Source organism: Papaver somniferum, chromosome 9 (genome assembly GCF_003573695.1).
Source record: "Papaver somniferum cultivar HN1 chromosome 9, ASM357369v1, whole genome shotgun sequence".
Lineage (NCBI taxonomy): Eukaryota > Viridiplantae > Streptophyta > Magnoliopsida > Ranunculales > Papaveraceae > Papaver > Papaver somniferum.
This window is the reverse complement of record NC_039366.1, coordinates 79,456,762-79,471,817: the sequence shown is the minus strand read 5'-3', so window position 1 is coordinate 79,471,817 and position 15,056 is coordinate 79,456,762. Positions and strand designations below refer to the sequence as shown.

Below are 15,056 nucleotides of genomic sequence, written 5' to 3'. Positions count from 1 at the left end.
GCTGAATATCCGTAAAACATGATCAATTTCCGCGTGATTTCCCTTCCCTGCTACCTGGATCAGATCTGATACACTTTAAATAGCAGGGAAGGGATACCCCTAAATAGTAGGGAAGGGATATCCTTATTATTTGTGTAGGATAAGGAAAACCATAATAGATGGTTTTTGAGTTTTTTCCCTACCTATAAGGGATAGGAAAGGATAAAGGGCACCATAGTGCTCGCCTGCTTGGCGTTAGAAATTTTCATTGTTTTGGGAGTGTTGTTCACATGCTCTTCCTCTTCCGTGTTACCCGCTTCTTAAAAATAAAATAAAAATCATTCGCCTTCGCTAAGAAAAAAAATGTTTATATACCTGCAGGAAGTAGGAATTTTTCAGAAAACCTAGAAAAAGGAAACTGCAGATGGTATCTGGTGAAACTTGTTTTCCTCTTCAATAGACCAGTAAATTATAAATATTAGGGTTTTAGGGTTTCTATCATCCCTTTCTGTTAAGGAACAATGACCTCATTTGGCTCTCTTAGATCGGCGGTATTCGATAAAGAAGAACGAAAACAGTAAGTATTCATAGACTCCTTAACTCCTGAACTCACCTTATTACTTACTCACCTGTTTATCTTCTCTTACAGACAATATCAATCTCATATTCGAGGACTTAATGCATTCGATCGTCATAAGAAATTCTCGGTCGAGAAATTCCGACAGTTCGCCGACTTGGAAAGCCAATTCCACAATCCTCCCGATTTCTCTTGATCAACAAAGTTCGAAAACTTCGGTTCAAGGAATACATGGTTATGTAATCTAAACTCTCATTTCAATCATTGAGATATTCTCAGAGGACGCTATGTAGCCGTTATTCACAGACCGATTCACGTCAGAGCAATTCTCAAAGTGATTGAAACTTTTCATGACTTTCGTCACTAGGTGAAGATAAACTTGATCAAAGTGAAACGTTTTACCAACACACGATTTCGAGATAAAAGATAAGCAATGAGTGCTCATCTCGAAATGTCAAATGTGTATGATCTAGTCTATATAGCATACGAATTTTGTCTCATAAGAAGTAGGAGATAGAAGAGATACTTTTGAGTGATAGATAAGTTCAAGTCTCCACATACCTTTTTGTTGATGAAGTTCCACGGTTCCTTGTATAGATCTTCGTCGTTGTTCGTTGAATCGCCATGAAGTCCTTGAGCTCAACTACACTTTTCTATCCTAGTCCGAGACTTAGCTATGTAGGCTAGAAATCAAGACTTATAGTTTTGATCACTAACATTGACAAACATGCTTGAGATAGCAACGCATGCGAGGTTGACCGAGCTATGCTCTAACAAACAACTTTAAAACAAAATTAGTCGATTAATCGATAATATTCATTCATATTTCATTAATGGGTTTCTTCCTCTCATCAATGCAATTACTAATTTTATTTTTACTTTTTTTTTTTTTTGGTTTTTTTTGAGAAGATGAGATGGAAATTGAGATCAGATGGGGAGATTTGGGGAAGAAGGGATGATGCAAGGGAAAGAGGAAAATGAAGAAGGAAAAAGAAATACAACCCACGTAGTTTTACATTTTTGTACACGTCCCTCGCCACGTCAGACAAGGAGTGTGGAGAGTAGGGAGGAAAATAGGGAGCCCAATAGTAATCTAATACTTAATTAGCTAATCTGATTACATGATTAACACTAATAAAATAAGGGCTACTTAGCCCGTCATGAAAAATATTTAGTTAAGGGATTTTTGAGATTACATGATCCGATTTTGTCTTCCTTAGGCCAAGCACTATGGTGCAGGGCATCCCTTCCCTATCCCTCAATCGTAGGGAAGGGATATGGGTCATAAGGAAGCCTCACTATGATGCCCTTTTGTTCCTTCTCTACATGACACAGAAATAGAGTTTTCGTGTGAATAGTGCCCAAACGGAAACTCAACATCCGTTTTTTTTTCCTAATTTTTCCATTAAAATATTTGTATAGGTAAAAGAAAAGTTTTAGTAAAAAAAAGTATGAAAAAATAAAGTTTAGGGTAAAACTTAAAAAACCAGAATCAGATACTTAGCTTCCGTGAAAAAAGTCACGGATACTGAGTATCCTTTTCTACTAAAAACAGAAGCTGAATATCCGTAAAACATGATCAATTTCCGCGTGATTTCCCTTCCCTGCTACCTGGATCAGATCTGATACACTTTAAATAGCAGGGAAGGGATACCCCTAAATAGTAGGGAAGGGATATCCTTATTATTTGTGTAGGATAAGGAAAACCATAATAGATGGTTTTTGAGTTTTTTCCCTACCTATAAGGGATAGGAAAGGATAAAGGGCACCATAGTGCTCGCCTGCTTGGCGTTAGAAATTTTCATTGTTTTGGGAGTGTTGTTCACATGCTCTTCCTCTTCCGTGTTACCCGCTTCTTAAAAATAAAATAAAAATCATTCGCCTTCGCTAAGAAAAAAAATGTTTATATACCTGCAGGAAGTAGGAATTTTTCAGAAAACCTAGAAAAAGGAAACTGCAGATGGTATCTGGTGAAACTTGTTTTCCTCTTCAATAGACCAGTAAATTATAAATATTAGGGTTTTAGGGTTTCTATCATCCCTTTCTGTTAAGGAACAATGACCTCATTTGGCTCTCTTAGATCGGCGGTATTCGATAAAGAAGAACGAAAACAGTAAGTATTCATAGACTCCTTAACTCCTGAACTCACCTTATTACTTACTCACCTGTTTATCTTCTCTTACAGACAATATCAATCTCATATTCGAGGACTTAATGCATTCGATCGTCATAAGAAGTTCTTGAAGGATTATGGTGAGATTAAAACTCTCATTTTCATAATTTTACATTTTTTTATTTCCTTTTGTTTTTTCCTTCTGATTATGAATTTGTGTCTTAGTTGCTTTCTCGGTTAAATCTTTATGATTGTAGTCTTTGGAGTTTGCAATATCAGAAATTATCTGTACAAATCTTGCGTGAGAGCAAGCCACTGGAGCAGAATTTGTTGCCATGTTATGAACAAAAAATGTTACCAAACAATATTATGTCCAGAAATGTCACATGAGGGGTTGAGATCCTAAACATGAGGCAGCATGGGACCAAGGGGGCTCTTAGGTATACACAGCCATCCAGAAAGCACTGCCCGTGGTGCTGCCCACCAAGCAATTAATTAGTTTGGCTTTTGGTTATTTATTTACCCTCTACCAGTAAGTCTGTGTTCCTTTATGTCTTCAAGAGCTTTCACTTCACTGCTGGAGAATTGCATTGCATTAGTCTAACTATTAGAAAATGGAGACTGAGAAAGCATGCAGATAATGAGATTTTTATTTGCTGGATCTCAGTTTCCTATAGCAAAAGGATGGTGAACAATCTCCTTCGTCCAAGAAGGAAGGGGGCTACACACATCCTTACATTCATATTTGTGCTTCAAAGTAATAGAATCATTTCCACTTTCCACTTTCTTTTGCTCTCTATTTTACCTCAAGTATGAGTAAACTATGAACAGTAACCGAGTTAATGATGAGATTACTCCCAACAAGGAAATTTGAATTTTAGTAACAGTTTCGAGTCTAGATTTCTAAATATGTGCTTGTCAGTTGCAACTTTGCTATTATTGTATTGGCAGGTGCCTTATCACAAATTTGTGTTTAAAAAGAATTTAGAACAGATATTGAATAATTATTTGCTATGCCTTATAAACCTGCCAATCTCGTAAAAAATCTGTTCTAGTCTACTTTTTTCCTCGTATGCATGTCCACGCTTAAGCAAATTATATGATTCTATGGGTTAAATTTCTGTGGTCTAATCACTGGCAACTACACGTTCTGTTCCTTCTAAAATTTTAAATACCTTCTTAATAGAAATTAAGGCCCTGATGGCTTTATGTTTTAATACAGTTGTTGTGTTGTTCTTTTGCCAGTTGATTTCTACGGTACTGGAAGAAAAGTAGACATTGTTTTGCCTTCTAAAACTGATCAAGATACTCTTAGAGAAGGTCACAGGTTTGATTATCTTGTCACTTATTTACATCAGTATTTTGTTCGTTGGTTGAAAAACATAAATTTTGTCATGATTTCTTGTTTTAATCGTACCATGTCTTCTTAGAGATGAAGTGGACATGACTGTGCTGAGAAGGAGGAAACTAATGCCATCTAGAATCTAAGACAAACTAAATAATGAGTACATCCTTCCTGACTGTCCATGAATTGCATAACCTGATTTTAGGGCCGAGGCCTGTATTGGGTTCTGTTGACCTAACCGTGGAAGAGATTTCTTATTGCAGCTTGTAGGAATAGGAATTAATGATCACTACGAGTCCTGAAATGTTTTTTTAAATGGTAATTATTTATGTGCTTGTGATGGTGAATTCTTTAGAATGAGCTGATTTTCAGATATGATGCTTAAAATAATGGCATATTTAACCTCATGTTGCTCAAACCAGTAAAACGAGTGTCATTTGGCAATAACCATGAAGGACATGCTACTTATCCAACAGTTTTGTACCTTGGCATGCTTAACATAATCGTGTCTAAGCAAGTCTTGGTGTGTTTCTTAGTATTTTAATTAGCAACTCTTGGTTGGTCATGGCTACTCACTTGGACTTTTGACAGGTTCATCCGCTCCGAGGAAGATGACATGGACAGCTCATGGGAACAAAGGCTGGTCAAACGTTACTATGACAAGCTTTTTAAAGAGTATCCTTTGCAATTTACATTCCAGCATTCAGATTGTATCATCGTAAGCTATATGTTGATTCAGAAGGGCCCTTATCTTTGTAGAAGAAGTTCTGCTCTTGGTCCGTTTCAGTATTCAAATCTAGTCATTTTAAGGCTAACTTGCACCAACCACATTGCCTCACTTCCAGTTGACTGGCTATTCATGAGTGTTGCCGTAAGCCCCTGTGCTGGGCTAGGCTCCTGAGTAGCACATTAGCTGCCTCGTACTTGTCTTCTCAATAAATTGAATCCCCCCTGTCACACACACACACACACACACACACACACACACAAAATGGCTTTGAGTGATACTCCATTTATCTTCAGTTCCTCATTTAGCAGCTTGTTCCATATACATTTTTAATGTTTTGACCTTAATAATTCTTAAAGATACTGCATTGCTGATATGTCACAATACAAGAAGGGAAAGGTAATTGCCACTTTTATATATAATCTACCCTGATCAATTGACGTGCTCATCATACAAGAACATTACTTTGTCTATTCAGCATCACTAGTACAGCTTAGCCAACCTGTTTTATGCAGTATGATGCATTTATTTAGATACCATGCAGAAAAATTGAACCTGTTCACTTTGATTTTATAAGTCTATGGGTACTTTTCAAACTGTACAATGTGTGTTCACTTGGTAGTATTTGACACTATTTTAAATGCATAACGGTATAGAGCTGTAGTTGTGTGGGGGCATATGCAAGAATTTGGGTATGTCATCTAAAATGGAAAGCAGGAGGAATTTTTTATTTTTTAACATTTAATGACGACCACTTCGTACCTTTTTAACATTGTATGTGAAAACTGTAACGGCTAATAATCGCTTCTGTTAGAGCGGTTTTAAAAACATATTTTCATATTATATGTATATGTTCTCGTACGGGTAATTTTTTGGGTAATTTTTTTTCTTTCATTTTATTATTTTTAAGCCCTGGGTGTCCCAATCGAAGGGAAAAAGTCAACCTTGGCCATTTAGTCTGGATGTTTGTATTGAGATTTCGTTAAAGTGATCAGTTTTAGGTGGAAGCTACAGTACATTATTTGTTAAAACTTGAGTTACTTTACATTCGAGGTTGAGTTCCGATGAGCCATAGTTTGGTTTTTGTGATGTGGGGTGAGTCTTTATTCTAGATATGAAGATGACTTGGAAAGTGAACGCGAATCTAACGGGTTTTAGTTCCTTAACTTCTTTTAATATACCTACAGATTGGATTTTTAGGCATTGAGCAGATAGGATTGTAGGGCTCTTTTTGGTCTCCCAAAAAGAGCCTCAGCCATTGAGATGATACTAATTAACTAATTAAGTTAAGCAATCCTAGGGAATTTGAAACATCATCCATGAAAATATGGATCTTGTTTCCTCGTTTGTGTTTCTATGTATATCTGCTTATATTACTTAATTCTTCTTTCTCTTACTTGAGTGATTTGTTTGCTGATTTACGTATTTGATCAAGTCCTTTTAACCTGTTCTAAATGGAGTCCTACCTTGATATATTGTGATATATACCACACAGAAAGTTGCTGCATATGTGTGACACGCTTCACAGGAATGGATCTTTGATGATTTTCGGTTTTCCTGGATAGGTTGGTTTAAGATGGAGGACAGAAAAGGAGGTTTTATCTGGGAAAGGTGACTTCAGTTCTTTGCTATATATCCTTTCCTTTCATGCAACACTGATCCTATGTTAGTTGGTGTCTGTTGTTATGTACCAAATTTGGTTTTGGATGATTGCTATAAGCATTTGAATAAACACGCAAGTGTTGTAAAAAATTAGTGTAATGTTACAAAAACTTTTATCAGATGAGGTGAACACCTGCATCAGCAGTCCTCAAAGTCTTAAGTTCTTAAATCGTGTATGACACAAACACTGTCGTTAGAGTGAATGAATGTACTTATATTGATGTTAATAGATCGTAAATTCTGCTGTATGTATCTAAGTCACTGCTTATTCTGTATATAAATGTTTTGGTGTGACAACAAAAACTCTCGTTTAATGCTTAGATGGTATGCTATAGTTTTTTTTACGATCGATGACTGGTATACTATAGTTAGTATACAGGGTATCACTGATGCCGGCAATACACCAGTGCTACTGCTGCTGCTGGTTACTATCATATTTTCCTGTCTTAGTATCCTTATATTATTCTTGATCCTTTATATTTGAGCCCTAAAAAATGTTGTTAATGAGTAAGATCTAGATTTGACTCCTAAACTTGTTCAACAGGGCAGTTCATCTGTGGCAATAAACATTGCGATGTGAAGGACAGCTTAGCAAGTTATGAGGTGAGCGCCTGTCTTAGTTATCTTCTTATTTGAAACTTCTATCCATGGGTTTTGCGGTTAATCTTAACAAACACATGTTGATCTAGTGGAGAGAACCATTTATGCAAGGTTTGAAATAATATGTAAGAAGGTCACCAGACCGAATCTCGTTGGCCATGCCAAGGGAGGATTCTAAAGAAATTCTTTCAAATCTGTACTAATTTAGTAATTAACTATGAGGAGATGTGGGTAAACTGAAAACCAATTGCTGTAGAATGCATTTTAGGAGCAACTAGCTTGTTTTTGTCATGATTGTTCAGCGTTTTATCGTTATTTTGGTGCTATTATCGATAAGCGTGCAAAATCTTCATTCCATATCCCTCCACTAATTTTGCAGGTTAACTTCTCATATGTTGAAACTGGAGAAAATAAACAGGCTCTCGTGAAACTGGTTGCTTGCGAGAGGTGAGTTGAACTGCCACTGTTTCACCTGTGATGTTGTAGTTCAATATCATCCTGTAAAAGTTGAAACTTTATCTATTGAGTCACTAGCTCTTAACTTTCTCCTTTGATCTTTTTTATTGGCTGCCAAAGGAAATATTTGGATTTATTTACATAGAGGTATATGTAAAAAGCCTAGTTCTAGGAGGCCATATCTGTGTTGCATGTTTGATACTTTTAATTTGTTTGGTGCAGGTGGTTAGTTCAAAGTAGAGCCTAATTGTATTTTGTTCAAACTGCTCGTGATCAAAACATTGTTTCAATATTCTTATTTTTCTAAATATTTGTACCCTGTTAAAAAGGTTGGAGGTTGTGGCGTTGTGCAAAAACGGATGAAGTAGTATTCAGGAACCTCTCATAGATTTTCACATTGAATGAGATGTATTCTTAGAATTAACAACTCAATCACATGATATAATGGGATTGATGTTATGAAAGTTACTTTTCTTGCAATAGATTAGTCAACAAACTACGAAATACATGGTTTAGAAAAAGGAGTTCCATATAGGACGTGAATATAATGGTAAAGTTTCTGACTTTTATTTTTTATGTGCAAGTACATTTATTTGTTCTTGATTGAAATGTATAATTACGTTTATGGAAAACATAAAATGAAACTGGTGGTATACATCTATGTAGCCCAAAAATCTGTTATAGAGCTGCATCAGTTTTTGTTTATTGGCTTTCAAAACTCGGAGTCCCTCTAGTTTTTGTACAATCTTTGGGAGATCAGCGTCTTTCAAATATTTAGTCAGTAATCAACATGAACTTGTATTTGTGAGATCGCCAAATTTAGTCAGAATAATTAATGCGAAGTTGATAATTAGGTACATGGCAAAATTTGTCAGGCAATTTAGTTGCATATATTTGCATGGAATTGCTAGTTATAATTCTTATCTTGGGTTTTAACTTTCAAGGGTGTTTAGGTAGACATTGTTGGTGTGAAACTATTAATCCCTAATTCCATTATGTTCTGATGGTATTGTTCATCAAGATGTGCAGAGAAGCTTGTATACAGAAAGCGCAAAGAAAAAGAGCTCTTAGAACAAATTAAGAGTCGCAAGAAGAAGAGGTGATTATTAGAATTCTGTTTTGATTTCTCTGTGTGGCCTAAAATCTGTTATTGAACTGACTTTCGGGACAAATTGTAGGAGACCAAGTGAAAGTGGTAGTGATACTGATGATGAGCATGAGAATACCAAGCACCACAAGGATAAAGGGCAACTAGGTGAAGAGAGACACAGAAAGAAGAGGTAACTACAATATCTCCATTGCGTTTCTCTTTTACACCTTTTATGTGCATATTATTATAGCAAATTAGTATGGTAAGTGGCTTAATCTTTTGTTCTGCTATAATTGGATTTGGTTTTAATTTCAGGGGAAGAACTGAAAGTGATAGTGAGACGGATGATGAGTATGACAGGAGCCACAGGAAAAGCAGAAAAGGTGGTCTCTTCCTACTATTGTGCTTTTACATTTATTATATACTCATCAATAGTTTTAAATTGGCTTGGAATCATTATCTCTTTTATCTGCCAGCTTTACTGATTATGTCTCTTCAAGAACCACATGTGTTGTTGAGCTTCTTTGTAGCCTGTTAGATTAACGGTTTAGTATTAGGTTTACATGCATCCTATATCACTGGAACAAAATCAAAGCTTTCATGATTAGGTAAATATTTCAATTCCAACTTGGTTAAACAAAGGTAGACTAAATCATTTGCCACATCAGTATTGCATAGCTTGAACTTCTTTTGGTTCTGCCGTGTTTGGTTCCTTATTTGAAATCTGCTACACACTGAGCTCGAGTTTGTTGGGTTCAGTAACTTGGGCTCAGGAAGCAATTCTTTGTTACTGAGTACTATTTATGGAGCTCTGAAATCATTTTTAATATTGGTAGATAGATCAATTTAAATAAATTTAATGAAAACAGAAGTCCTCAGAAAGCGTACTTCTTTTATCATAAAGTTCAAAACAGCTCTGATACGACTGATTATAGCGGTTTCACCATTTTACCGGTTTTACCCTGAGGATAGAAATACGACTGTATTGCCCTCTTTCTCTTGGAGAATCATGCTAAGGCATGTATACCGACATTTTGAGGGCACCTGATATCGATCAACAAGCTAAATGGTCAAACTAGCAACTTTGTGCACTAGGTGAAAAGACTCAAAACTGAGCCTTTAAACTAAATTGTGGCTAATCTGGTGAGTTTCTGGCTAAGAAAGGGGGTTATTGCACCCACAGTTCTCTCTCTCAATCTTGTCATTCAATCTACAACTTATCTTTCTTGCTTGTGTTTTTTCTTCCCCCTTCAGCCTTCCATTAATAACTTGTATGTTTGAACAGGGAAGAAGTCCACAACTTCAACCGCTGACGAAAAGGTTGATGATCAGGAGAACTTCAACGAGTATCTCGAGGGCATGTTTCCATGATCATCTCAGCTGGGTGAAATATTTCCTCTCTAATGCATCAATATGGTTGTGGCCAACTCTTTCCTATAATGGGTACCACCCATTTTCCTCCATGTATAACCAAACGTTTGCATAGAACATTTGGTTCTTTCCCTGTCCATAAGAATATTTTTTTCCAGCTCTGATTTTAGACAATGATATCATAAGTATAGTTCAACTGCTTTCCTTTTGAACATGGAGATCGTTTCTCGAAGTGTATGAAAAGAGCCATAAAAAAAAAGCTACAAAAGAGATCACCCGTATGGAACCCCACGGAATAAATTTGTATAGAAGGTACAAGCCTACAAGGTAACTGGGTTATTCCTTCTCTTCAATATTCTCCTTTCGAGCATGAACGGAGGAACAAAACCTCTTAAGAGGATCTTTCCACTACTCAGTTACTAGTGCTTCCAAATGCGCCTTTTTCATTGGTGCAGGATTCAAATGTAATAATGAAAGTAAAGTCAGTGTCAACAATTTATGAAATAGAACCGTGGGGTACCAAATTTAAGCGTTAGAGCGATATATTATTGTTAGTTTTCGTGTGAAGGGCCAAGTATAGGAAATTATATCGCCTCATCAAATATGAACCGTGGGCGTATAGGGGGAGTGAGTGTGCATGAGAGGTCTTGGTGAGTTGTGACATGGCTTGGATGTTCCCAAAACAAAAGGGGTTCAGGGCACAATGATTTTCTAACTTGGGAATATTAGCTTACTATTTCGAGAGATTGTGGGCAGCACGATTTTAGGTTGCTGAAAATCATGTCAAGCCAAGTAGAGCCATTTTTAAACTACTGACTCAGTGTGCCTTCCGCGATTTGACTCGGAAAAACTTGATTAAAATATCGTGCCTATTCACGATGAACTGGATAGGGAAAAGCTTGCGTAATTCCGAGATAACTCGTGCAGAACACAACTCGGTTTCCGCCAATTCCCACATCCCACTGTTTCGAATTCTGCACACACATGGCCGGTCTATCATTACTTTAACCTAGTTGAGATACCGTACTCCTTAGGAATTCGTTTAGAATCGACGGCTATTAATCCATAAAAATGAATCCAATAAAATCTAAACGCATCCAACGGTAAAACGCGTTAAAAAAGAGTAAAGGATGTTAGAAATGATAAAAACTTCTGGTATGTACCGTAATCAACTCTTTACTCTTTTTAGCTTTCCCTTTTCCTCTCTCCTCTCAGAACTTCTTCTCTATAGGCGTTTTTCCAATCCCCAGTGAAGAAACTGAAGTTAGGGTTCATTACTGCTGTCTCGAGATTCTCTGCAGGTTCCTTTTCTCTTTCTCTTATTTTGAAAATTAAAGTCTAGGTTACAGTGAGCTTTTAATTTGTATCTTTTAAGGTTTTTTTTTTTAAGTTTACATTTGTGATTTCAACCCTAGCTGCTAGACTCTTATCATTGGGTAAGTTCAGTTCCTTAGTTCCTATTAGTTGTTGGTTGTCACTCTTGAGTGTCAGCTTAAACCCTAGAAATATTCATAACTTCGTCTTATGATCAGAAATTCATAAGTTTTTAAGTGAGAAGTATGTGTAGTGTAGACACATAAATTAAGTTAATTTTAGGGTGAGAAGTTCAAGTTTATGAAAGATATGGCTCCAAATAATGGTTATTATACTAGAAGAAAAGTTCAATACAAGAGATCATCATCGCCAAAACATGTCCAATCAAAAAAATCATCATCAATAGAGTTGGAAGATTTTTCATCTAGTAGCTGCAGCAGAAGAATAACAAGAACTCAATACAAGAGAAACCTTTTACAATCGAAGAAATTACTGTCAAGATCATCATCGTCATCTTCAATGGACTTACCATGTAATTCTTCGACGGCGAGCAAGGGCAAGGAGGAGGATAAAATTGTTGAGGTTTCAAGCAGTACAGAAGTTTGTTTGACACCTAAAGGTCAAAAATATCGGATACCGAAGATAGGTTCGTGTCCACCGGCACCAATGAAGAAAGCAGCAAGAAGATTGATAACAAATTGTTCATCGTTACAAAGGTCACCAATATCTTTCTTTACTAATCCAGACATTGAAGTTTTCTTCTTTTTTGCACTCCATGATATTTCTTCTGCTGTTTGAAATGTTTGGGTGTAATTAGTTGAAAGAAAATACTTCCACGAGTTTTTAAAGTGAGGATGTGTATTATCTTAGTTAGTTAATTTATATATAATATATATATATGTTAGAGTTGGATTTGATTAGCTAGTAGCTGATGATTTAGTTATAGTTTGAGAGAAGATAGAGATTTGAGGTTTGAATGAGAGTGATTTAGGTCCAATTTAGGAAAAGTTTGTTTTGCTAATTTTAGCTCTTGTTATACTAATCAGCCAAAATTTTGCTGCTGTTTGTTTGTCAGCTAATCAGTTTGCGTGTTGGATTTGGTATTTGGAAGTGTGAAATGTAAGGTTTGGATTTGGATTTGGAATTGGTTGTAATTTCTGCATTAATTAGAGCCTTGTTAGTCAACTGTTTAAACAACAAACCGGGGTCCAAGAGCATAGCTCAGAGGTATTCCATAAACTCTAGTAAGGAGGAAGTCAGGGGTTTAATCCCCGCTGCCCAGTTGTTAAAGGTCTTGTTTTTAAAGAACGATTTTTTAGGGACCATGATTTTATTGAGGGGACAATGATTTTATTAGGCCACTTTCCTTATAGTTATAAGGGGTGTCCTAAAGCATTGAAATGACTAACTTACCCTTAATTTAATTTAAAACCAACCCAATAACCACCTATATATATAACCACCACCACCACCTCCCACCATTGCCTATTACCACCACCATCACCTCCGATTATCACCACCACCAACCACCGATTACCACCACCACCACCGTCGATTACCACCACCACCACCTCCGATTATCACCACCACCAACCACCGATTACCACCACCACCTCCGATTACCACCACCACCAACCACCACCACCGCTATATATATAGCTTAATTTAAAACATTAACAAAGATATTCTCACAAAACCATTACTTGTCATTCGTTTTTGGTTGAATAAATGAGAAGTAATCATTAAAATGAGTTGAAAATGGAAGTTGCAGAGAGGTTTAGTGGAGGGTTTTTTTCAGAGAAAAGTTCAGTTATCACGAATTAATTTTTTCTTAACCGAACTCAGAGTTCGGTTGATTCGCAAAAAAATACGTTTAACCGAACTCCTTGTATTAGAACAACACAAGTCCATAAGTTCGGTTTCTTCGCAAAATAAAGATATCACCGAACTTTAGTTTACGAAAATAATGAGGAGTCCACAAGTTCGGTTCGTTCGCAAAAATATTAAGTTTTCTTTGTAACCGAACTCTACCTTTGAAACTTCGTAGCCGAACTCTACCTAATTCGCCAAGAAATAAATTTCGTAGTAATCGAACGTTTGCCTAATTGCATATATGCATATATAAGCCCAGTTCGGTTGATTCGCAAAATATGTTGAAGTTTGCGAACCAACTGAACTTCTAACACTAGGTTACTTTTAACCTGCAGTTCGGTTGGAAACTTGGTTGCGTTGAAGTTTGCGAACTAACCGAACACACAAGATGTACCCAAATAAATTGTTAAGTTCAAAGTTCGGTTACCTACCATTTTATCCCAGGTAACCGAACATTACACTGTACGACCAAAATCTCCATTAACGAGCGAGTTCGGTAACCTGCGTGTTTGGAAAACTTAACCGAACTACACTTTCAGGTGTGTTCGATTACATGTTCTTGACATATGGTAACCGAACTGGCCCAAATCTACATAAAAAAATTCATTTTTTTTTGAAAGTTTGGAGCAATTCAACCAACATTATCTAAGTTTGAAGCATACCTGGGTACCCAAATATCCTTCCTCCGGTTGTGGTTGGTAAAATCCATCATTTTTCATGTTTTCCTTCTTCATCTTCTCTAACTTTACTCTCTCAATAATTCTACTTCTTTAAAAAAAACCATCTGATTTTTTAATCTCACTAATTATCTTTAATTTAATCATCTCACTCATCATTACACTAACTATTATTAAACACTAACTAATCATCACCCAAAATTTAGTCAGGAGGATAATTTAGGTATTAATATAAATATCTAAATAAGGGGTGACCTAGATTTACTTCTAATGTCTTTACCCAAAATAAAATCATGATCCCAAAAAAATCATGGTACCAACAAATCGTTCTTTTTAAATGCCTCAGGCCCTTATATTTCTTAAACCACTTAGGCTCACCACCATTGAAAGTGGATGATTAAGAAAATGGCCTCTGCTATGAATAAGAAAATACTCCTTCAGGTTTAACTTTCACCAAATAAAAAATGGGATGGCTAATCAATTTTTTTCGAATTAGTGGAAAAAAAAGAAAAGGAAAATCAGATTATCGCCCCACTAAGTGACAGTATTATTTATATGACCGACCCAACTGGTAGGGTTGGCTCCAGTGCACTGCTTCCTTTATGCGACTCCGTTTAACTATTTCGACGGAGGAAGAGGTAACGGGATTGAACTCTCCGAATAGTGATTGTCGATTTTTATTTTATTTTTTTCCTTTTCGTTTTTACCAAGATAAATATACCTTTCTAGGATTCTTCTAAATTACCGAAACAAACATAACCTAAGACAAAAAGGATAGGAAAAAGCATTAGCATTCATAGATTTTTAACTATTTCTTTCATGTATTTTTACCTTATTTATTTTTTTTAAATATTATTTGGTGGTTGGGGGCCTAGGAGTTGAGATCATGGTGTCAGGTGTGGGTGTCGGTTTGTTGGATTTCCCCCTAACATTTGTAAGAGAATCCAATGAAAAGAAGCTCGTGCGGGTTGTTGTTGCGAATTTGATTTTTACTCGAACTCATCACACTTGTCCTTTTTCCTTATTTTCTACTGTCAAGTACTTTGGTTTTAATGGGTAAAAAAGTTATGAAATTACTACAAAATTTATTATTTTATTCTAGACATTAATTATTTCTGAATGATAGATATGAAGATGAATATTTCTTGATCACGTGTTGTTCCCTCGAGCTATACATTTTTGTTTTGATTCCCATGAGAATTGATTGTCAAAGCATAGCTAGCCTAGAGGAATCTAACAAGAACGAGGCATATACTGTATTTGATTATCCATA

At 36.1% G+C, this 15,056-nt stretch overlaps 1 protein-coding gene across 3 annotated transcripts; it reads left to right on the top strand.

The window, feature by feature from the left end:
• Nucleotides 1-253: 253 nt before the first annotated feature.
• Nucleotides 254-10,134, top strand: LOC113310768 (protein FRA10AC1-like). 3 transcript variants are annotated; one of them, XM_026559544.1, is made up of 12 exons: nucleotides 254-556; nucleotides 2,742-2,809; nucleotides 3,915-3,996; nucleotides 4,606-4,689; nucleotides 5,101-5,140; nucleotides 6,307-6,352; nucleotides 6,948-7,006; nucleotides 7,383-7,450; nucleotides 8,481-8,558; nucleotides 8,638-8,739; nucleotides 8,865-8,932; nucleotides 9,835-10,134. In XM_026559544.1, exons 1-12 carry the CDS (start codon nucleotides 501-503, stop codon nucleotides 9,918-9,920), a joined length of 837 nt encoding a protein of 278 aa, XP_026415329.1. In that variant the 5' UTR covers nucleotides 254-500; the 3' UTR covers nucleotides 9,921-10,134. The 3 variants fall into 3 exon arrangements, with proteins under 3 accessions (XP_026415329.1, XP_026415328.1, XP_026415330.1); XM_026559543.1 differs by lacking the exon at nucleotides 254-556 and adding an exon at nucleotides 2,367-2,669; XM_026559545.1 differs by lacking the exons at nucleotides 254-556; nucleotides 2,742-2,809 and adding an exon at nucleotides 3,279-3,426.
• Nucleotides 10,135-15,056: the final 4,922 nt, after the last annotated feature.

Excerpts from the sequence above, each read along its gene's own strand:
- LOC113310768 (XM_026559544.1), top strand. The coding sequence starts at position 501 with ATGACCTCATTTGGCTCTCTTAGATCGGCGGTATTCGATAAAGAAGAA. Across the intron at positions 3,997-4,605 it reads ACTCTTAGAGAAGGTCACAG|GTTCATCCGCTCCGAGGAAG; the intron begins GTTTGATTATCT and ends GACTTTTGACAG. Across the intron at positions 8,559-8,637 it reads AAGAGTCGCAAGAAGAAGAG|GAGACCAAGTGAAAGTGGTA; the intron begins GTGATTATTAGA and ends GACAAATTGTAG.